The sequence below is a fragment of the Nerophis ophidion genome, linkage group LG16 (assembly GCF_033978795.1).
Source record: "Nerophis ophidion isolate RoL-2023_Sa linkage group LG16, RoL_Noph_v1.0, whole genome shotgun sequence".
Lineage (NCBI taxonomy): Eukaryota > Metazoa > Chordata > Actinopteri > Syngnathiformes > Syngnathidae > Nerophis > Nerophis ophidion.
The window spans coordinates 5,222,874-5,248,451 of NC_084626.1; the positions used below are offsets into that span (position 1 = coordinate 5,222,874).

At 36.0% G+C, this 25,578-nt stretch overlaps 1 protein-coding gene across 2 annotated transcripts in view; it reads right to left on the reverse strand.

Annotated features, from left to right (window-relative positions):
• Positions 1-725: 725 nt before the first annotated feature.
• The window catches only part of tfeb (transcription factor EB), a 162,631-nt gene continuing 137,778 nt past the window's right edge, over positions 726-25,578 (reverse strand). For both annotated transcript variants that reach the window (XM_061922611.1, XM_061922612.1), the window contains exons 8-12: positions 22,673-22,790; positions 20,384-20,434; positions 20,143-20,218; positions 18,026-18,173; positions 726-8,185 (exon numbers count right to left, since the gene is read on the reverse strand). In XM_061922611.1, coding sequence (XP_061778595.1) covers positions 7,622-8,185; positions 18,026-18,173; positions 20,143-20,218; positions 20,384-20,434; positions 22,673-22,790 — 957 coding nt within the window. In that variant the 3' untranslated portion in view covers positions 726-7,621. The remainder of the gene's footprint in view (positions 8,186-18,025; positions 18,174-20,142; positions 20,219-20,383; positions 20,435-22,672; positions 22,791-25,578) is intronic.

A 25,578-nucleotide genomic window follows, 5' to 3' on the forward strand; every position in this document is an offset into this window, starting at 1 on the left:
AATCAACAAAAAATATCCTGACTTTGGAGCAATGTTCACGGACTCTAGTATTTGGCTGTATATTAGATGCAATGCCCATCCATTCATCCATTTTATACCGCTTATTCCCTTTGGGGTCACTGGTGCCTATTTGGTTTTACGTATTGGGACCATGACTTTGGTCGTAACTTGTTCACCGGTCCTCACATGGACAGTACTTCTCTTTGTTGATTTCTTAAGAAGGGCAGAAATACAAGAACACACACACATACCGGTTATCATTTGGAATGGGGACCAAGTTTTTGATCGTGACTTGTGGGGACCACCCTTTCTACAGGTTGTGGAGGCATAACATTTTTGGGGTAAAATGACCACTGCCCAGTTAGCTCATACGTCTTTAAATCTCTGGATTGATGAAGTAATGTGCTGATCATACTTACTGGGGACCCTGGGGTAAAAAAGAGTTAATATGGTTCATGGGGACCAAATTTAAATAATTTTGCATAATTCACACAGATTTGTACGTGACTACTGAGGACCATTTAAAAGAGCGAGTGCAAATTCAATCTTCAGAATGTATCTGACTATCATTTAAAAAGGTTTGTGTTTTTTTGGTCCCCATACCGTCGGAGGTCCCCAAAGGTGTGTAAACAGAGCCATGTCCCCATTAAGTCGGAACTGCCAGAACACACACACAAACACTAGCATCACGACACAAATGAAACACTCGAAGCAGCTTCATGAAATCCGGTGAAACATTTTATAACTTCATCAAAATCAGAACATTTCCGTGTGCAGGAGAGCCCCCTAGTGGAGGAGTAGAGGCTGTTTTTTGGAGTGTTGGCAGGCGGTTGGGTTACGTCAGCCCCTTCCCACGGCTCGGAAGCGGGCAAGGCACAGCAAAACTGACTTTGCTCTGGTAAACTTTACATTCACGACAAGAAAGTTGACTTCAATCATCTCTTAATATTTGCAATAAAAGCCCGATTGTGTAGAAAAAAACAACAAAATAAACCATTAGAAATGTACACAAATGTCCTCATTGAGTCTTAAATTCACAGACGTTTCTTTGCTGTTGCCCATGGTGTGGGGAAATAAAGAAAGTAAAACAACAAATACAAAGAAAATACTTTCAGGCAGCTTTGTATGGCACAAAACAACAACATTATAACAATAGTCTAGAGAATAATAGAGTTTCCAGTGCTTTGGGAGATTAAATAAACACAAATCAAATATATTACAAGAAACAATCTTATAATTAGGGATAGGCGTCATTTAAATCAGTGATTCTCAATCCGTGCCAACGAATCACCTGAGTAAAAGTACAGTGTTTTATCTTCCTGCATTCATACACAGTGTTACTGTTCAAACTGTGCAGTGGCCCAATTTTTTTTTAAATATATTCGTTAAACAAAAACCTCCGCCTTGTTTTTGATGAATACCTAGGCCTACTGCGCTCCCGTGGTCATGATGGCGGTGCTTGGAGGGTCAAGTGTTTTTCCAGTTGGCGGGAAAAAAAAAGAGGGTGAGAACCGCCGGTGTGGGTAATCAATAAGTTCATATGTGACAATGTTCTACCTAATCGGTGGCCTAAGGGTTAGAGTGTCTGCCCGATAGGTTGCGAGTTCAAACCCCGGCCGAGTCATACCAAAGACTATAAAAACGGGAGCCATTACCTCCCTGCTTGGCACTCCGCAACAAGGGTTGGAATTGGGGGTTGAATCACCCAAAAAATTATTCCCGGGCGTGGCAATCGCTGCTGCTCACTGCTCACCTCACTTCCCAGGGGGTGATCAAAGGTGATGGGTCAAATGCAGGGAATAATTTCGCCACACCTGGTGTGTGTGAAACAATCATTGGTACTTTAACTTTAGAAGGGCGAAAAATGGAGTGCAGCACTTGCCTTCCACCAGCAGAGGCGCTGTTAATTTAGTTTTTTAATTGTAATTTCTAAAAGTTTCCCTATTTTTAAAAGTGTTTTACTTATTTTTAAGTCAACGACTAATTGTCTTTTTTTTTTTTTTAATTGATACAAGAACTATTCAAATAATGTAGATGAAAAGATTCCACAACATCTCCGAGGACGCTTCATTTGAGAATTGCAAGTTGAGTAATGCTGGTTTTCAGAATAAAAGACTTATTTTCAGCTTAAAAGTCCTGCTAGTTTCTAGACGTACAGATCTAATTTTATTTAGGACGTCTTATCAAGTCAAATGACTCGGTAATTCCGTTAGTTTTGTCTTTTTTCCTCTTAAAATCCAGTCTTTTCATCTCAATGCTAGCATGGAAAAAGGAGTGCAGAACATTCACAGACATTTAAAAAAAAAAAAAAGACTCACATATAAAAATGAATCGATTAATCGATCATGAATTCCTCACACGGTCAATCGAGGAGATGAAGTCATGCCCAACCCTACTTACAAGGAATCAATTAGTTTCCCTGTCGCTAACGAGCAGTTATCCTTCCGTCGCCATGACGACCAGACGCAGTTGGCCGATGAGACGCCCTTTGGAGGGCGTGTGACGTCACTCCGCCTGAAGAACACGGTGATTTGAAAACGAGCTGAGTGAGCACGGTGCGGCGTGTGTGAGATGAAGTGCACACCTGTGTGTGTGTGTGTGTGTGTGTGTGTGTGTGTGTGTGTGTGTGTCACCTCCACAGTATTAAAAGTACATAAAGTGTTGCCATCAAGTGGCACCCATGCAAAAACGACCCTGCTTGTGACTCGTGTTACGGTACCTGAGTATGACGGGCGTGGCTTTAAAAAGGCGGTCAGAAACGACATGCGTGAGTGGGGGGTTAGAAAAGCTCCGGTGACGCCCCCTACAGCATGCTCAAAGCTCGGCGAACGGCGCCCCCAGTGGATACGGACTGCAATGACAAAAACACAAAGGAGGAGGCGGCTTTACACTGGATCGAAGCGACGTCGGTTTGATTCCGGGTCTTTCGTGATTCCTTATTTGGGCGTCCGACCTTGGCGGGGTTGACAAGGTCCAGTCCTCGGATGGCGTGGTGTCACACGACAGAGTGCGTTGGGTTCTAGGTGACCATGTCGTCGTGGAACTTTTCCACAGTTGTGTGTTTTTTATTTTGCCTCTCGTTTACAATCATTATTAGAGACAAGAAGGATTTATATTTTTTTCAATGCATTCTATCTCGTAAATAAACGTCAATAAAAGTGGCTCACAGTGTAGGAAGGGACTCTATTCTAGTGTTTCTTAACCATATAATACCAAATATCAGTTTTTCAGCTGTGGGCCGCAGTACTACGCAGTTGTAATACCCTTTTCCAACACTTGTGGCAGTAATGACAATATCAAACAAACAGAAGAAGTCATGGAAAAGTTTCTTCAGCGCAAAAATGTTCACCAAAGTGGTGAATTTGTATTTTTATTTGCACTTTAATTTATTAACAGTTTAATTAAACATATTTATATATCATTATTATTATTATCATTATTAATCTAATTGGAAATTATTCATTTCAGCAATTCCTAAATGTGTGTTCATCATTTTTTTCAGTAAAAAAATAAATTTTTGAATGAATCGCAATTCTTATTTGGAACGATACTTCAATGATTAAAAAAAAAAATCAAAAATCGACATTAAAAATATCTGACATTTAATTACATCATTGAAAAATGTCTTAACCCTGTAAAAATTATGACCAAAGTAGTGAATTGTTTTTTTAATTTGCATTTCAATTTTATTTACAGTTTAATTAAACATATATTATTATTATTGTCATTATTTATTATACATCTATTGGAAATTTATTGATTTTACTACTTCGTATTTTCACAAGTTTTTTTATGCAGTGTAAAAAAAGTTTAGAAAAATTCAGCGCAATTCTTATTTGGAATGATTCTTAATCGATAAAAAAAAAAAAAAAAGAAATCAAAAATCGATATAACAAAATCCTGACATTTTTTGGGGGGTCATTAAAAAGTTTAAGCGCAAAAATTATGACCAAAGTGGTGAAGCTGTATTTTCTTTTACATGTTAATTTGATTTACAGTTTAGTTAAACACATATATTATTTTTTATTATTAATTTAATTGGAATTTATCCATTTTAGCTCTTTGCAATTATGTGTTAACTTGTTTTTTCACAAGTCCGTCCTTTTGATAGGGATGTAAATTTTTTATTTATTTTAGAAATAATCGTTATTCTTATTTGAAACGATTGTTCATCAATTTAAAAAAAAATACAGTAAAAAATTGACATTTGCAAATGAAGGGACTCATGAAAAAAAAGATGACAAAGTGCTAAAATAAATAAATTCTAATAAAATGTATGAAAATAAATGATAACAACAATGTATATGTTTATCTAAAATGTTAATTAAATTTAAGTGCAAATGAAATTACAGCATCACCACTTTGGTCATAATTTTTGCGCTTAAGAAACTTTTCAATGACCCAAAAAAATGTCGGATTTTTTTTTATATCAATTTTTTAATCTATGAAGAATCGTGCCAAATAAAAATTGCGATCAATTCTAAAACCGATTTTTTTTAACATCCCAATCAAATACACTGCAAAAGAAGGGACTCATGAAAAAAAAGATAGACACACAATTATATTATTTTTAAAAACAAATTTTTTTTTCATGTCATTGAAAAGTTTCTTTAGTGCAAAAATTATGACCAAAGTTGTGAATCTGTATTTTCATTTGCACTTATATTTTATTTACAGTTGAGTTAAACACATATTATATATATATATATATATATATATACATATATATATATATATATATATATATATATATATATATATATATTTATTTTTTTTTTATTTTTTTTTTTTTTTTAAATTGGAATTTACTAATTTCAGCACTACCTCATTTTGTGTAAATCAGTTTTTCTATGAGTCCCTTCTTTTGTAGTATACTTGATGGGGGAGTAAAAAAAAAGAAGCAATTTTTGAATGAATCGCAATTCTTATTTGGAACGATTCTTCAATGATTAAAAAAAGAAATAATCAAAAATCGATATTAAAAATATCTGACTTTTTTTCGTCATTGAAAATTTTCTTAACCCTGCAAGGACCACGGATGCGCAAAAATTATGACCAAAGTAGTGAACCTGTATCTTAATTTGCACTTCAATTTTATTTACAGTTTAATTAAACATTTTTTTTTTGGGTCACTGAAAAGTTTAAGCGCAAAAATTATGACCAAAGTGGTGAAGCTATATTACCTTTTTTAACACTTTAGTTTGATTTACTCTTTGGTTAAACATATATATAACTATTTTTTTACATTTTTAATTCAATTGGAATTTTTTATTTTGGCACTTCGTAATTGTATGTTCATCAGTTTTTTCACAAGTCCGTTCTTTTGCAGTGTATTTAATAGGGGAGTAAAAAAATAATAATTTTGACAAATTTCATTTGGACCAATTATTAATCGATTAAAAATAAATTCTAAAATTGATAGATATATGTATAAAAAAATGATGTCAAAGAAAAGTTTCTTAGGCGAAAAAATTATGACCAAACTGGTCATAAACAGTATAGTTAATTTGGTATGGGTGTAAAAAATAAAATGTATTTTAAAATTACTCGCAATTCTTTTTTGAAACAATTCTGTGTCGTTTAAAAAATAAAAAAACAATATAAAAAAAAACAACAATCAGGCATTTTTTTGGGGTCATTGAAAAGTTCCTTAAGCGCAAGAAATTATGACCAAAATGGTGAAGCTGTATTTTCATTTGCACTTAAATTTGATTTACAGTTTAGTTAAACGTATATATTGTTATTATTATGATTTATTATACATTTTATCAGAATCTATTTCATGAGTCCTTTCTTTTGCAGTGTATTTGATAGGCGTCAGCGGAAAAAAAATGTTTTTAGAATGAATCTTGATTCTCACATGAAAATATTCTTCATTGATTAAAAAACTAATCAAAAATCGATAAAACCATACATTGTTTTCATGTCATTGAAAAGTTTCTTGAGTGCAAAAATTATGACCAAAGTGGTGAATTTGTATTGTCAATTGCACTTATATTTCATTTACAGTTGAGTTAAACATATATTATTATTATTAATTTAATTGGAATTTATTCTTTTTAATACTTTGTAATTGTGTGTTCATCAGTTTTGTCATGAGTGCCTTCTTTTGCACTGTATTTGATAGGGATGTAAAAAAATATATATTTCAGAATTAATCGCAATATTTATTTGGAACGATTGTTCATCAATTACAAAAATAAAGAAAATTAAAAAATCCATATAAAAAAATCTGACATTTTTTTTGTTCATTGAAAATTTCCTTAAGCGCTAAAATTATGACTAAAGTGGTTAAGCTGTATTTTTATTTGCTCTTAAATTTAGTTAATATATTAATTATTATTTTTTTTATTAAGTTTCATCAGTTATTTATTTAGGTATAAATTTGCCAAGTGCTATTTTTCGTAACTAGCCCAAGTCTAAGGTTTATGTTATTAATAATAATCACATGCTGATTGTAAACTGCAAGTAGGTTAAATATTATTGAATACGATTAAAATCAAGAGTAAGATGACTAATTCAGTGTTAATATTTGACTTGCCCCCGGGCCCTTGTGTAGTGTAAAAGTTGGACCCCGAGGTCAAAAAGGTTAAGAACCCTTGCCCTATTCCACTTATAAAACCCGTTAAAAAAACATCCAAAAAACGCCAACAATACTCCATTTGTGGTCTGAATATCCACAAGAATCACTCGAATAAAACAACCAAGTTTAATTTTCCTATATTCAAACACAGCGTTACTGTTCAAACTCTGTGTGATGTTACAGTGGCCAAAAATATCAAATATACTTGTTAAATAAAACCTCAGTTTTTTTTTAATGACTACTTAGGCCTACTATGATACTGTATTTTAATGTTGGTCATGATGGTGTTTTCTGAGGTAAAAAAAAAACAAAAAACAGTAAATAAAAAGTTTAAGAACCCCTTTTCGAGATCATAAATCATGCCTCTCACCGGTATAGTAGAAGCATGAGGATATAATCTGACAAGTTGGTCCACTTTGGCATCGAATTTAGACCCGAAAATGGCGACAAAGACGCAAAAAGAGGCTTGGAATGGCCCCTTTTTTTTCACGAGAATTACGATTAATTCTTTAACTAAATGGGAATAAATGAACATCCTAACAGTGAGAGCAGATATAGTACAGTAAGTGATGGGTTTTTTTTATGTTTATTTGCTCCCATGAAGTCTGCAGTGAGTAATAATCATCATTATTAATACGCCGCACGCTTAAAAATTATCAAAATACGTAAACATTACATTTTATCATGAATGTTACTACATTACATGTATACCATTACACCATGTCAATAAAACCTTAACGGAGAAGTTTGGATGTCTTTAAAAGGCTTTATAGGCAGATTAGAGCGACTACCGTTATCTCCTCTGTTTGCTGACTTTTGCTAGAGTTTATTTACGATTTAGAATGCATTTAAAAAAAGAAAAACGTGTGTTCTTGTCTTACTAAAGGATTGTGAATGATAGGCAATATTCCCCCAAAAAAGTGCAATTCTTTAAGGGTGTGTGTGTGTGTGTGTGTGTGTGTGTGTGTGTGTGTGTGTGTGTGTGTGTGTGTGTGTGTGTGTGTGTGTGTGTGTGTGTGTGTGTGTGTGTGTGTGCATCTACAGTATGTCTCCATCCTCTATGCTGAAGCTGGATCTGCGGCTGGAGTCGACGGAGGCCTCCGGGGACATGGTGGAGAGCAGAGGGTCAACGCCCATGGGGGACAAGGGCTCGTCCATCATCAGGAAGCCCATGTCTCCCCTGCGGCCCTGCAAGTCCAGTCCCCCCAGGTCGCCCAGCCCCGACATGCCGTCCGTGAAGGCCTGCATGCCGTCGCACAAGTCCAGCGACTGGGCAAAGTCAAACGGCTGGGAGCTGCCTACCGCCGGGTACTGGATGGGGGCCTGGGCCTGGAGGTGCTGGGGGAGCACGCCCATCTGCCTGGGCGGCGGAGGCGGAGCTTGTTGGTGGAGGTGGGACTGCGGGAGGAAGTGGTGCTGCTGGGGGTGGGCCGGGCCTTGGTTCTGGGACAGGTGCTGGTGTGGAGCTTGGGTCTGGGAGTGGGACAGGTTCTCTTCCGGGCTGGTCTCCTGTTTTATGTACGAGGCCATCATGTCACCTGGGTTGATGCCCGATGGGGAGGGGCTGGGGAGGCCGTGCATGTGAGCTTGCATCTCCAACTCCTGTCCAAAACATCACTTTTAGGACATCGCACTTTTATACTCACAAACGTTATTCGACACCAAAACACTCCTCTATGTATTATTATCATCATTGTGTGAATGTCCTCGCAATCACACATTTTATTCTACACCAAAAACAATCATCTATTTGTTTTTGTTGTTGTGTGAATGTCCAAGCACTCTCACACGTTATTCTACACCAAAAGAAATCATCGATTTATTATTATCATTATTGTGTGAATGTCCAAGCACTCACAAACGTTATTCTCGACCCAAAAAAACCATCTATTTATTATTATTATTTTGTGAATATCCAAGCACTCACAAACGTTAATCTACACACACAAAAAATATCCTCCATTTACTATTGCAATTAAAGTGTGACTGTCCGAGCACTCACCAACGTTATTCCACACTAAAAATCATTTATGTATTAATATTATTATTGTGGGAATGTCCAATCACTCACACACTTTATTCTACACCAAAACAATCATCTTCCGTATGTATTATTATCATCATTGTGTGAATGTCCTCGCAATCACACACGTTATTCTACACCAAAAACAATCATCCATTTGTTTGTTTTTATTGTGTGAATGTCCAAGCACTCTCACACGTTATTCTACACCCCCAAAAAATTAATCTATTTATTATTATTATTTTGTGAATATCCAAGCACTCACAAACGTTAATCTACACACACAAAAAATATCCTCCATTTACTGTTGCAATTAAAGTGTGACTGTCTGAGCACTCACAAACGTTATTCCACACTAAAAATCACTTATGTATTAATATTATTATTGTGGGAGTGTCCAATCACTCACACACGTTATTCTACACCAAGAAATCATCAATGTTTTCATTTTTATAGTGTGAATGTCCAAGCACTCACATATTATTCTACACCAAAAAAATCATCCATCTATGTTTATTATTGTGTGAATGTCCAAGCACTCACACACTTTATTCTACACCAAAACAATCATCTTCCGTATGTATAATTATCATCATTGTGTGAATGTCCTCGCAATCACACACGTTATTATACACCAAAAACAATCATCCATTTGTTTGTTTTTATTGTGTGAATGTCCAAGCACTCTCACACGTTATTCTACACCAAAGAAAATCATCTATTTATTATCATCATTATTGGCGTGAATGTCCAAGCACTCACAAATGTTATTCTAGACCAAAAAAAAACATCTATTTATTATTATTATTTAGTGAATATCCAAGCACTCACAAAGGTTAATCTACACACACACAAAAAAATCCTCCATTTACTATTGTAATTAAAGTGTGACTGTCCAAGCACTCACAAACGTTATTCCACACTAAAAATCATTTATGTATTCTTATTATGGGAAGGTCCAATCACTCACACACGTTAATCTACACCAAGAAATCATCCATTTTTTTATTATTTTAGTGTGAATGTCCAAGCACTCACAAACATTATTCTACACCAAAAAAAAATAATTCATCCATGTTTATTATTGTGTGAATGTCCAAGCACTCACGCATGTTATTCTACACCAAATAATCATCTATTTAGTATTATTGTGTGAATTTCCAAGCACTCACAAATGTTATTCTACACCAAAAATCATCTGTGTATTATTATTATTATTGTGTGAATGTCCAAGCACGCACACATGTTTTTCAACACCAAAACAATCATCTATACATTAGTAGTATCATTATTGTGTGAATGTCCAAGCACTCACACATGTTATTGTACACCAAAAATAATCTATGTATTATTATTATTATTGTTGTGTGAATGTCCAAGCACTCAAACACGTTATTCTACACCAAGAAATCATCCTTTTTTTAAATTATTATTGTGTGAATGTCCAAACACTCACACATGCAATTCTACACCAAAAATCATCTATGTATTATTGTGGGAATGTCCAAGCACTCACACACATAATTCTACACCAAGAAATCATCCTTTTTTTTAATTGTGTGAATGTGCAAGCACTCACACACGTTATAATACACCAACAAATCATCCATTGTTTTATTATTATAGTGTGAATGTCCAAGCACTCAAACATTATTCAACACCAAAAAAATCATCCGTCTATGTTTATTATTGTGTAAATGTCCAAGCACTCACACGTTTTTCAACACCAAAACAATCATATGTGTATTTTTAGTATTGTGTGAATGTCCAAGCACTCACATGTTTTTTTCAACACCAAAACAATCATCTATGCATTATTATTGTCATTATTGTGTGAATGTCCAAGCACTCACACACGTTATTCTACAGCAAAAATCATTTATGTATTATTATTATTATTATTGTGTAAATGTCCGAGCACTCAAACACGTTATTCAACACCAAGAAATCATCCTTTTTTTCTAATTATTATTGTGTGAATGTCCAAGCACTCACACATGTTATTCTACACCAAAATTCATCTATGTATTATTGTGGGAATGTCCAAGCACTCACACACATTATTCTACACCAAGAAATCATCCATTTTTTTATTATTATTGTGTGAATGTCCAAGCACTCACAAACGTTATTCAACACCAAAAAAAAAAATCCGCTATTTGTGTTTATTATTGTGTGAATGTCCAAGCAATCACACACTTTATTCTAAACCCAAAAAATCATAAATTTATTATTATCATTATTGTGTAAATGTTCAAGCAATCACACACTTTATTCTACAACAAAAGAATCATCAATCTATTCATTATTATGTGAATATCCAAGCACTTACAAATGTTTATCTACACACAAAAAATAATCCATTACTATTGTAATTAAAGTGTGAATGTCCCAAGCACTCACAAACGTTATTCTACGCCAAACAAATCATCAATTTTCATTATTATTGTGAGAATATCCAAACACTCACAAACGTTATTCTATACCAAAAATCATCTATGTATTATTATTTTTAGAGTGGGAATGTCCAATCACTCTCACACGTCATTCTCCATCAAAACAATAATCTATTTAAGTAGTATTATTGTGTGAATATCCAAGCACTTACTAATCCAAACACAAAAAATTCAACCATTTATTATTGTAATTAAAGCGTGAATGTCCAAGCACTCACAAACGCTATTCTACACCAAATAATCATCTATTTATTATTATCATTATTGTGTGAATGACCAAGCACTCTCACACGTTTTTTCTACATCCCAAAAAAATCATCTATTTATTATTATTATTGTGTGAATGTCCAAGCAGTCACACACGTTATGCTACACCAAATAATCATCTATTTATTATTATCATTATTGTGTGAATGACCAAGCACTCTCACACGTTATTCTACACAAAATAATCATTTATTTATTATTATCATTATTGTGTGAATGACTAAGCACTCTCACACGTTATTCTAAACCCCCAAAAAATCATCTATTTATTATTATTATTGTGTGAATGTCCAAGAAGTCACACACGTTATTCTACACCAAAAAAAATAATCCATTTATTATTAGTATTATTGTGTGAACTTCCAAGCACTCACAAACATTATTCTACACCAAAAACAATCATATATTTATCATTATTATTATTGTGTGAATATTGAAGCACTCAAAAAGGTTAATCTACACCAAAAAATTATATATTTGTTATTTTTATTATTGTGTAGGGCAGTGGTTCTCAACCTTTTTTCAGTAAACATTTTTTTAATACAAGTACCCCCTAATCACAGCAAAGCATTTTTGTTTGAAAAAAAGAGATAAAGAAGTAAAATACAGCACTATATCATAAGTTTCTGATTTATTAAACTGTATAACAGTGCAAAATATTGCTCATTTTGCAGTGGTCTTTTTTGAACTATTTGAAAAAAAAATATATAAAAATAACAAAAAACTTGTTGAAAAATAAACAAGTGATTCAATTATAAATAAAGATTTCTACACATAGAAGTAATCATCAACTTAAAGTGCCCTCTTTGGGGATTGTAATAGAGATCCATCTGGATTAATCAACTTCATTCTAAATATTTCTCCACAAAAAAATACATCTTTAACATCAATATTTATGAAATAATGTCCACAAAAAATCCAGCAGGCAACAATGAATATTGCATTGTTGCATTTCTTTTCATAGTTTATGAGCTTACATTCATATTTTGTTGAAGTATTATTCAGTACATATATTTATTTATAAAGGATTTTTGAATTGTTGCTATTTTTAGAATATTTAAAAAAAAATCTCACGTCCCCCTTGGCATACCTTCAAGTACCTCCAGGGGTACGCGTACCACCATTTGAGAACCACTGGTGTAGGGGACAAGCGGTAGGAAATGGATGGATGGATGTAAAAGTCAAAGCAATCACACACATTATTCTACACCAAAACATCATCTATTTATTATTATTATTATTATTTTGTGAATGTCGAAGCACTCCCAAACGTTATTCTACACCAAAACAAATCATCTATTTATTAATATTATTGTGTGAATGTCCAAGCACTCCCAAACGTTATTCTACACCAAAAAACTAATTGATTTATTATTATTATTGTGTGAATGTCCAAGCACTCCCAAACGTTATTCTACACCAAAAAACTAATTGATTTATTATTATTATTGTGTGAATGTACAAACACTCACAAACATTATTGTACAGCCAAAAAAAATCATACATTTTCATTATTTAGTGTGTGAATGTCCAAGCACTCACAAACGTTATTCTACACCAAATAATCATCTATTTTTTATTATTATTGTGTGAATGTCCAAGCACTCAAAAACGTTAATTTACACCAAAAAATAATCTATTCATTATTATCCTTATTGTGTGAATGTCCAAGTACTCACAAACATTATTCTACACCAAAAAATATATATTTGTTATTTTTATTATTGTGTAGGGGACAAGCGAAGGAAATGGATGGATGAATGGATGTGAAAGTCCAAGCAATCACACTTGTTATTCTACACCAAAACATCATCTATTTATTATTATTATTATTATTGTGTGAATGTCCAAGCACTCACACACGTTATTCTACACCAAAAAAAAATCGATTTATTATTATTATTATTATTATTGTGTGAATTTCCAAGCACTCACACGTTATTCTACACCCAAAAATCATCTAGGTATTATTATGTGGGTATGTGGGTTCTTCGGAGGATATCGTAGTGGTTTGTGCAGCCCTTTGAGACACTTGTGATTTAGGGCTATATAAATAAACATTGATTGATTGATTGATTGATTGATTGATTAGTTGTGTGAATGTCCAAGCACTCACAAATGTTGTTCTACACAAAATAATCTATTTAGTATTGTTATTATTGTGTGAATGTCCAAGCACTCACAAACGTTATTCTACACCAAAAAAAACAATGTCTTTATTATTATTATTGTGTGAATATCTAATCACTCACACATGGTATTCCACACCAAATAATCCTCAATTTGTATTATTATTATTGTGTGAATGTCCAAGCACTCAAACCTTATTCTACAGCAAAAAAAATGATCTATGTATTATTATTATTATTATTACTGTGTGAATGTCCAAGCACTCACAAACAGACCCAATTTCGAGTCCAGATCCAATGCTTTGACAATAGATCTGGGATTCTCAAACTGTGGTACGCTACATCTCGGGCACCATCTACCAGTACGCCAAATGATCAACTGATTAAAGAACAGTGTTTTATTATTACCTATTCAAACACTTCAACTGTGAGAGACAGAATGTGAAAACAAATCCAGGAATTCACATTGTACGAATTTTAAAGAATTTATTTGTAAATTATGGTGGAAAATAAGTATTTGGTCAACCATTCAAATCTCTTACAGATGGAAGGAGGTTTTGGCTCAAAATCTCACGATACATGGCCCCGTTCATTCTTTCCTTAACACGGATCAATGGTCCTGTCCCTTAGCAGAAAAACAGCCCCAAAGCATGATGTTTCCACCCCCATGCTTCACAGTAGGTATGGTGTTCTTGGGATGCAACTCAGTATTCTTCTTCCACCAAACATAACGAGTTGAGTTTATACCAAAAAGTTCCATTTTGGTTTAATCTGACCACATGACATTCTCCCAATCCTCTGCTGTATCATCCATGTATCAATTTTGGTATAAACTATCATGAGATTTCGAGCCAAAACCTCCTTCCATCAATGAGAGCTTTGAATGGTTGACCAAATACTTAATTTCCACCATAATTTACAAATAAATTATTTAAAATTCCTACATTGTGAATTCCTGGATTTTTTTTCCACATTCTGTCTCTCACAGTTGAAGTGTACCTATGATGAAAATTACAGACCTCTGTCATTATTTTAAGTGGGAGAACTTGCACACTCGGTGGCTGACTAAATACTTTTTTGCCCCACTGTATGTGCTTCCTAGTCTGCAAAATCCGGTAAATGTATTTTATTTATTTGTTTACAGTCAGAGTTAGCTATTTTGTGCATCACTTTATTAATTAAAAAAAACAATAGTAACATAAATAAATATCAAATTTGGTATATTTCGGTGTCTTTCCGAACATAACTAAAAGTCTTTCTCGTGTAATTTGCAGAAGGTACCACCTCACATGACCTCAAAACGTGGCTCGGGTATGGATCCATTTGGGTCGAGTTAGGGCTGGTCGATATATCGATACACTTGATATATAGCGGGTTTGTCTCCGTGCGATATAGACAATGACTATATTGTGATATCTGAGTATACGTTCTCACGCAGTTGCTTTTAGCTGCTGGCATTACACTACAGCAGGGGTCGGGAACCTTTTTGGCTGAAAGAGCCATGAAAGCCAAATGTTTCAAAAAGTATTTCCGTGAGAGCCATATAACATTTTTTAACACTGAATACAACTAAATTTGTGCATTTTTAAGTATGACCAACATTTGTAGAGTATAATAAGTCTGTTATTCTTTTTAACAACATTGTTATTCTAAAAGTTAACCAATAATAAATATAATACTTCAAAATGTGGAACGAGTAGTCGCCAGAAAAAAGGGTCAAAAAAGGGTTTGAAAAAAAAATGGAATTTTTTTTTACTTGAAAAAATGTGTTTTGATGTCCAGGATGAGTGGAATATGTTGAAGGTGGAATATTTTGAATAGGTTGAAAAATATTGGAATTGGAAGAGTGAAAAATGGATAATTCATTTGGAATGGGGATAATTTCCCTAAAAACTGATATTTCTTGGAAAACCCGGGAATTTTTGTTTTACAGTTTTTGAAAGAGAGCACACAATTCTTGAACAGGCTGAATATTTTGAAGTTGTAACAGTTTGAGTGGGAGTTGTGGAACTTTGAAAAATGTCCCATTCTTTTCAATGGGAATTGGGTATTTGGGAAAAGAGGGAATTTTTTGGGAAAATGCAAAACAATTTGAATCTTTGGAGTTGAAATGGTTGGTGTTGGATTTTTTCAAATCGGTCGAGAAATGTTGAAGTAGTAACATCTTTAATTGAGAATTGGTATTAAGGAATTCCTGGAATTTGAAATGGGTTAAAAAATGTGGAAGGAGTAGTCACCAGAAAAAAGGGTCAAAAAAGAGTTTAAAAAAATTGAATTCTGGGAATTCCTGGAAAAAAAATTTAACCTGAAAAAATTATAGTTTGAATGTCCAGGATGAGTTGAATATGTTGAAAGTGGAATATTTTGAATATGTTGAAAAATGTTGGAATTATGAAAGAGTGAAAAATGGATTATTCATTAGGAAGGGGGACAATGTCCCTAAAAACGGAGAATTCTTGGAAATCCGGGATTTTTTTATTTATTTATTTTTTTTACAGTTTTTGAAAGGGAGCACACAATTCTTGAACAGGCTGAATATTTTAAAGCTGGAACAGTTTTTTAGTGGGAGTTGTGGAACTTTGAAAAAGGTCCCATTCTTTTCAATGCGAATTTCATGGAAATTCGGGGTTTTCGGGAAAAGAGGGAACTTTTTGGAAAATGCCAAAAAATTTTAATCTTCGGAATGAGTTGAAATGGTTGGTGTTGGAATTTTTTTAATTGGTCGAGAAATGTTGAAGTAGTATCATCATTAATTGAGAAATGGTATTAAGGAATTCCTGGAATTTGAAATGGGTTGAAAAATGTGGAAGGAGAAGTCACCAAAAAAAGGGTCAAAAAAGGGTTTGAAAAACACTGGAATTCTTGGAAAACATTTTTTACTTGAAATAAATTATATACCATTAATGCAACATCTTGAACAGGTGCGGTAGAAAACGGATGGTTGGATTAAAATGCATGAGAATGTTTTATAATTTGAACGTTATTTTTGAAATTGTGATTACCAGCGGAATTATTCATTACTTATCGTTTTTAAGCAATGTCAGCTAAGATTTATCTGAGAGCCATATGCAGTCATCTGGCTCTAGAGCCATAGGTTCCCTACACCTGGTTTGAACATTAGACACCTTTTTACCTGCACACTGCCTCCCGCTGTTTCCCACATCTACAAAGCAATTAGCTTCCGACTGCCACCTACTGATATGGAAGAGTATTACACGGTTACTCGGCTTAGCTCGGTTAGGAGAGTGGCCGTGCTAGCAACCTGAGGGTTCCAGGTTCGATTCCCGCTTCCGCCATCCTAGTCACTGCCGTTGTGTCCTTGGGCAAGACACTTTACACACCTGTCCCCAGTGCCACCCACACTGGTTTAAATGTAACTTAGATATTGGGTGTCACTTTGTAAAGCGCTTTGAGTCACTAGAGAAAAGCGCTATATAAATATAATTATCTGAGAGCCATATGTAGTCATCAAAAGAGCCACATCTGGCTCTAGAGCCATAGGTTCCCTACCCCTGCACTACAGGCTCTTCCCACTCTTTCTCGTCTCTCCTTCTCACATACAGCAAGCGCATTTTCTTACCCACGTCACATACGTTGACGCCCTCGCAGAGCAGAGAGGTAGCGGCATGGGTAACTTTAACTGTGATGCTAGCGGAGCCGTGCGAGTGGTAATACAAGAGAAAGACGGTGCGAATCTGGTAATTAATGAAGGAAGAAATAATTCCCAAGAAAAACAGCAGGGGCTCCGTCGTCTGGCGGTGGTTTGGCTTCAAGCGGGAATATGTCGAACAGACAACCGTAATTTCTCAATTGTGGGGCAAAAGCGTTGCTACAAAAAGTAGCATCATTTAAAAAGTCACCTGCTAAAGATTGAAGAATGCTTACTCCGCATGTCAACATCTCCTTTCGGTGCCACACCCACAAACTGCAGAGGCAACCATTTCCACATCAGCGCCGTAAGAAAAAAATAGTCAACAACTGAAGGAGATAACGTCCGCAGTAACCTACCACATAGTGAAGGATTACACACTATTTGATTTCCTTATATGCAGCTCATTTTCATTTGACACTTATTGAAATGTCTTGTGTGACATCATGCACAAAAGTGCACTTTATTTGTTTTAAACTACTGTAGTGGTGTTCTATAAAATAAGTGCACTTTAATTCAGTGTTGTTTTGATATGTCATTTTAGTGACATCATGCACAAAAGTGCACTCATAGCTTGTTTTAAAATGTCCAAAAATCTTGCACTTTCTCTTTTGGAAATGACATGAATGTTTGTGCCACTGTTAAATAACTGTTTAATAAATACGGTTTTGCTAAATTGACTTCAGTTGTGATTTCCCTCCCTGCGTGAAAGTTTAAAATGAGCATATATTAATGCAGTATGAAGAAGAATGTTTTAATGTAGACACAGAATCATCACACTGCTGTGATTATATGCATCAAGTGTTCATTCAAGGCTAAGGCAAAAATATGGAGATATATATCCTGTATCGTGGCATGGCCGAAAAAATATCGAGATATTAAAAAAAGGCCGTATCGCCCAGCTGTAGGTCGAGTTACCTGAATGCGAAGCATCAACTGCTTGTTGGCCATTTCCATCCTTTTAAAGTTGTTTTCCACCTCTCTGGTCCTATGAGCGTCCTTCTGCATGCGTTTGATGTAATCCACAGACGCTCTCAGGATTGTGCCTTTGTTCCAGCGCACATCTCTGCGGGAGCAAATGAGATATTTGAGTGGTTATCTCCGCAAAGGACTGCAAATGAATGCAGTAATTAATTAACTGCACGGATGTCGGATTAATCACACATTTAATCTTGGACCTTAAAAAAAAAGAGTTCTTCAAGTAGTTAATTATTGTTGACAGTGAAGTAGTACACATATATTGTGCATATGAATTTATTCAACTTAACTGTGTGACAGCCTTATTCCTAAATGTCCTCAAAATTCTACACACAATACCCCATTATGGCAATGTGAGTTTTTTTTTAAAAGCAAATTTAAATAAAATAAAAAATCACATGTACATAAATATTGACAGTCTTTTCTCAATACTTTGTTGATGCACCGTTGGCAGAAAATCCAGCGTCAGGTCGGTTTGAATACGATGCCGCAAGCTTGGCACACCTCTTTGGGCTCTTTCTCTCATTCCTTTTTGCAGCACCTTTCAAGCTCCATCAGGTTTAATGAGAAGTGTCAGTTTTCATCCAGGATGTCTCTGTACATTGCTGCATTCGTCTTAGTCTAGTCGGGGAGGTGACCAAGAACCCCGTGGTCACTCTGCGAGATCTACTATCATTCCTCTGTGGAGAGAGGAGAACCTTCCAGAAGGACAAACCACCAATCAAGGCTGTATGAAATAGTGGCCAGATGGAAGCCATTACTTAGTAAAACATTTGCCAAAATGCATCTGAAAGACTTAAAAACCATCCATTCATTTTCTACCGCTTGTCCCTATTGGTGATAAACTAAATTCTCTGGTCTGATAAGACAATGTTTGGAGGAAACCAGGCACCGCTCATCACCAGGTCAATACCATCCCAACAGTGAAGCGTGGTGGTGGCAGCATGATGCTGCGGGGATGGGAGACTAGTCAGGATAGAGGGAAAGAGGAATGCAACAATGTACAGAGACATCATGGATGAAAACCAACACAACCTGATGGGGATGAGAGGTGCTGCAAAGAGGAATGGTTGAAAGTGCCCAATGATAGATGTGTCAAGCTTGTGGCATCCTACTCAAAAATACTTCAGGCTGGAATTGCTTAAGTACTGAGCAAAGGCATATATATATATATATATATATATATATATATATATATATATATATATATATATATATATATATATATATATATATATATATACATATATATATATATATATATATATATATATATATATATATATATATACATATATATATATATATACATATATATATATATATATATATATATATATATATATATATATATATATATAATATCATATTGTGGAGGGAGATGTAGCCAGCGCTGCCTGCAGGAGCAAAAGTCACCGACTCTGTCCATGGTGCTGAGGACAGAGCAGCATCAGGCGGGGACGTGGCATGTGCTGACGGCGAGACACAGCTGGCATGTGATTAGATTTCACAGGTGGCACATGTAAATCTAATCACCTGTCGCCTTTAACAGTAAGCGGCCGGGAGCAGGAGGGGAGAGAGGATACGGACATGACTGAAAAGCCCCGTTCCACTAGGAGAAAACTTGTGTCGACAACATTATCATTAAAAACCTTCTTAAACCTGCACGCTTGCCTTCCGGTGCCGTGTCTGACAGTGGGACCGCTATAAAGCGACTTCCACAAATATACTCAGAATTGTCATTATGGGGTATTGTGTCTAGAATTTTGAGGAAACAAAAAAAAGAATCATTTCATTTTGGAATAATGCTCTAATATAAAATGTTATGTTACCGAATTTCCCTCTATCCTGACCAGTCAGGATATGCAAAAATGCAAAAATGTACAGAGAAATCCTGGACGGGGTATTGTGTGTAGAATTTTGAGGGGAAAAAATGAATTAATTCCATTTTGGAACAAGGTTGTAACATAACAAAAATGTAGAAAAAGTGAAGCCCTAGTGGGCCAATCACGCAAGGTCTGCACTAAAAACACAATATGCTACAAAAAAACACTTACAGGTCGTTGGTTTTGGGAATCATTGTGCCAAGTTCTTTAATGCGATCGTTGATGTTAAACCTCCGTCTTCTTTCAACTGTTGACAAAGTACAAAGAGCAGATAAATACAAAGGAACAACGGTAATCCAGCTAGAGGCTTGGGGCCACAAAACTGTTGCCAGCGTGTCTTTGCACGAAACCATCTGAAAACATCCCATTTGAAAAAATAATAATAATCAATTTTAAAAAAGTCCAGGCTTACTTAGATTGTGGTTGTCTTTCTTTTGTCTCTCCTTGGCCATGGCACGCACTTCTGCACATTGCAAGAACAGGAAATGATCAACCAATGACTGACAAACACAACATGCACAAGACAGTACGCACAAACATTTGGGATAGGAATGACTTGTATTTAGGCCACAATGGGGAAATTATGTGGTTGCAGTGCAAGTTCAAAAAGTCCACCAATAAAAGTTTCTACCAGCACAAAACGCTGACTTCAAAGAAAATGTACAATTGGGTGCATTTCTACACTATATATGACGTTTAGATCCATTACTTTATAGATTTATTCTCTTTAGGCTGGCTTTTTGACGTTTAATGATGTACCACATCATTTGTAGTTTATTTTAATGGATCATTTACTGACGTTATCATTTAAAATGTCATGTAAACTATACAAAACGCATGCAAAGAACTCAGAAAATGTTTCCCATTTGGCAAGAATATCCTGTAGCCACGCCCCCTCAGTAATATACTTCATGTGTTGTGACCTCTGTTTACATCTGTCAAGTCAAAAATATATCTTCTCTGGCTACTAAAAAATACTTTACTTTTTGACTATACATACAGTGGGGCAAAAAAGTATTTAGTCAGCCACCGAGTGTGCAAGTTCTCCCACTTAAAATGATGACAGAGGTCTGTAATTTTCATCATAGGTACACTTCAACTTTGAGAGACAGAATGTGGAAAAAAAAAATCCAGGAATTCACATTGTAGGAATTTTAAAGAATGTATTTGTAAATTATGGTGGAAAATAAGTATTTAGTCAACCATTCAAAGCTCTCACTGCTGGAAGCAGGTTTTGGCTCAAAATCTCACGATACATGGCCCCATTCATTCTTTCCTTAACACGGATCAATGGTCCTGTCCCCTTAGCAGAAAAACAGCCCCAAAGCATGATGTTTCCACCCCCATGCTTCACAGTAGGTATGGTTATCTTCGGATGCAACTCAGTATTCTTCTTCCTCCAAACACGACGAGTTGAGTTTATACCAAAATGGATACATGGATGATACAGCAGAGGATTGGGAGAATGTCATGTGGTCAGATGAAACCAAAATAGAACTTATTGGTATAAACTCTGTAACAGGGTTACAGAACAGGAACGCTGATGGGTCGCCACGTGGCGCCCCGTAAAAGGTGGGACAAAAGGTAAAATGCTGGGGAAGAAGATGAGTAAAAAAAAATACAATCTAGACTGGGCTCCTAAGGGGGCCGTGTTTGGAGTGGAAAATTGTGTATATCCCCATTGTCTTGGGTGTGTTGATGTAGTGTCCATAGGCCTGGAGACCGTTCTGCGTGTAAGTAAAAGTTCGACTCCAGGTGTCGTTGAGGTGGGAGGGAGGTCAAAAGCGTCTATCGTTGAGGTGTTCTCGGGGATGTTTTCAGAACGGCCTGCTCCTGTGGTTGCAGCGTCAAAGCCATTCGAAGGAGTTAAATCGTAGTTTAGGATTATGGTTTTTCCGGGAGCAGACATTACAATGGCTTGTCTGTTCTATTCGTCCGTGCTGGGTCTCATATCCAAATTTTCCCTCTCAACCATTATGTGATCCATCTTGCGATTCAGTTTAGAAAACACCCCAGTCTGCGATCCCACAGCCAGGCCCAAACCTTCCATTGCGACGAACAGCCTCTGGTCCCATTGAGTGGCTGCCGTCGTCTTACGAATTTGACGATACACCAGAGCAATGCGCAGCCCAATCAGCAAATAGTTCCAAATAGGAAGATGCCTTCCACATCCTCGATGGAAAGGACGGAGATGCACATGATTCTCCATTTATCCCAGGAATCTCCCACATACCCCGCAAGAATGGTTCCATTAGGGCAGCCAGGCTCCCCTAGAACCTCTTTTCCTCGTCGAAAAGATTTTGTCAATTGAGTCGAGAGTCCAGCTGATCAATTCCATGTCTGATGTTTGGATTTGGAGGAAAGCGCAAAGAAAGCGGCTTAAAAAAAAAGTGTAGACAAGACAAAACAAAGAGAGCAAGCAGGGAGAAGAAAGGAGCGGGGAAAAAAATGCGACCAGAGTCAAGACAGAAAGACCTGTTTGCGCTTAATTCCATTTGTTATGCTTTTATTTAGTTTTTATGTTTAAAGCTGTAGGTTGCAAATGTTTGAACGTTTTGCTATCCCATCCTAATATTGATCGTAGCTAATTTAGCAAACGTCTTCCGTCCGACCTTCCCACTGTTTGACTTATCTAGAACCGGTTTTAGTTTATTTTAATTTTATCTTCGTGTGCTAAAAACGTGCAAAAAGAAAACCGCACCTGAAAGCTCCCGTTTGATGGTCAAGTTGGCCGGACAGGAGTTGCTGGTCATTGCAATGGCCGGCCCTTTCATCCCAGGACCGGTGTACACATCCAGGTGGCTGCTGGACAGAGGCAGCTGCAGACAAACAAAAACAATTAGTAGGTAAGACGCGCCGTCTAAACCCAGGTGAACACTTCTGGACATACAAACCCCGTTTCCAAACACTTATTTGGAACATCCCACAGGTGTGCAGGCTAATTGGGAACAGGTGGGTGTCATGATTGGGTATAAAAACAGATTCCCCTAAAATGCTCAGTCTTTCACAAGAAAGGATGGGGCGAGGTACACCCCTTTGTCCACAACTGCTTGAGCAAATAGTCAAACAGTTTAAGAACAATGTTTCTCAAAGTGCAATTGCAAGAAATTTAGGGATTTCAAAATCTACTGTGCATAATATCATTAAAAAAGTTTCAGAGAATCTGGAGAAATCATTCCACGGAAAACAACATTGAATGACCGTGACCTTGGTACCCTCAAACGAAACTGTATCAAAAACCGACATCAATGTCTAAAGCAGGGGCCGGGAACCTTTTGGCAGAGAGAGCCATGAAAGCCAAATATTTTAAAATGTATTTCCGTGAGAGTCATATCATATTTTTTAACACTGCCCAATGCGTGCATTTTTTAAGTAAAAAAAACATTTTTTGAGTATAATAAGTCTCTAAATTATTTTTAATAACATTGTTATTTTTTGAACAGGTGCGGTAGAAAACAGTTGGATCGATTAAAATACATGAGAATGTTTTATATTTTGAACGTTATTTTTAACAATGTGATTACCAGCAGAATTATTCATTATTTATCGTGTTAAGCAATGTCAGCTAAGATTTATCTGAGAGCCAGATGCAGTCATCAAAAGAGCCACATCTGGCTCTAGAGCCATAGGTTCCCTACCCCTGGTGTAAAGGATATCACCACATGGACTCTGGAACACTTCAGAAAACCACTGTCACTAAATACAGTTCGTCGTTACATCTGTAAGTGCAAGTTAGAGCTCTACTATGCAAAGCGAAAGCCATTTATCAACAACATCCAGAAACGCCGCCGACATCTCTGGGCCGGAGATCATCTAAGATGGACTGATAACAGGTGGAAAAGTATTCTGTGGTCTGACGAGTCCACATTTCAAATTGTTTTTGGAAATATTCGACTTTGTGTCATCCGGACCAAGAGGAAGCGAACCATCCAGACTGTTATCGACGCAAAGATCAAAAGCCAGCATCTGTGATGGTATGGGGGTGCATTAGTGCCCAAGGCATGGGTAACTTACACATCTGTGAAGGCACCATTAATGCTGAAAGGTACATACAGGTTTTGGAACAACATATGCTGCCATCTAAGCGCCGTCTTTTTCATGGACGCCCCTGCTTATTTCAGCAAGACAATGCCGAGCCACATTCAGCACGAGTTACAACAGCGTGGCTTCGTGAAAAAAAGAGTGCGGATACTTTCCTGGCCCGCCCGCGGTCAAGACCTGTCTCCCATCGAAAACGTGTGGCGCATTATGAAGCGTAAAATACGACAGCGGAGACCACGGACTGTGGAACGACTGAAGCTCTACATAAAACAAGAATGGGAAAGAATTCCACTTTCAAAGCTTCAACAATTAGTTTCCTCAGTTCCTAAACGTTTATTGAGTGTTGTTAAAAGAAAAGGTGATGTAACAGCGGTGAACATGCCCTTTCCCAACTACTTTGGCACGTGTTGCAGCCAGGAAATTCTAAGTTAATTATTATTTAAATCAAATATCAAATATTTTAGTTTTGTAGTGCATTCAATTGCATATGGGTTGAAAAGGATTTCCAAATCATTTATATATATATTTACATCTAACACAATTTCCCAACTCATATGGAAATGGGCTTTGTAGGTTGGAGGAATGATGAAAACCTTGATTGTCCACAAAACGTCCTAAGTGTAAAGTCAAACAGAGTTAGTCATAAAACTGAGAGTCAAACAGCAGTCAAATGGGCATAACTTGACATTTTTTTCTCATTTTAAAGCCTCAGATCCGCACTTAAGTCGGAGTTTAGTGTGTCATAAAGCGCAGATCGCAGAAGATAATGCGATAACATCACACCTGAGGACACGCTGACAACAATACAGTAATGATTGACCGTCATCCTCTTGACGGGTTCCTATCTCTCTTTATGGTTTTATTCTCTCCTCCGCACAAACACTCTCGTAAAGTCTTGCACTTCAACACCAAAGCTGGGATTTCGCTTCGCAAAGGCTATGACACTGCAAATTCTTTGCCACTTTGTTTGATGTTGTTTCTAGAAATGTCCCATGTTTTAAGTGCTATTGACTTAATTTTAGTCAATGGCTTTACACCAAGGTTCCCCAACCTTTTTTCTACCAGAGACCGGTTTAATTTATGCGTTACTTTGGAGGAAATGTGGTATTTTATAAATGAATTACATGAGGCAGTTCTAGAAGGAATTGCATGTGAATGCTCCAATGCTGACAGAATGAAGTATGAATGTAAGAATAGTATTATGGAATTCCTGGAATATGAAATGTGTTGAAAAATGTGGAAGGAGTAGTCACCAGAAAAAAAGGATCAAAAAAGGGTTTTGAAAAAAATGGAATTCTGGGAATTCCTGGAATTTTTTTTCAACTTGAAAAAATTATAGTTTGAATGTCCAGGATGGGTGGAATATTTTCAAGGTGGAATATTTTGAATAAGTTGAAAAATGTTGGAAATAATGAAAGAGTGAAAAATGGATAATTCATTTGAAATGGGGATAATGTCCCTAAAAACTGAGAATTCTTGGAAATCCGGAATTTTTTTTTTATTTTTACAGTTTTTGAAAGGGAGCACACAATTCTTGAACAGGCTGGATATTCTGAAGTTGGACAG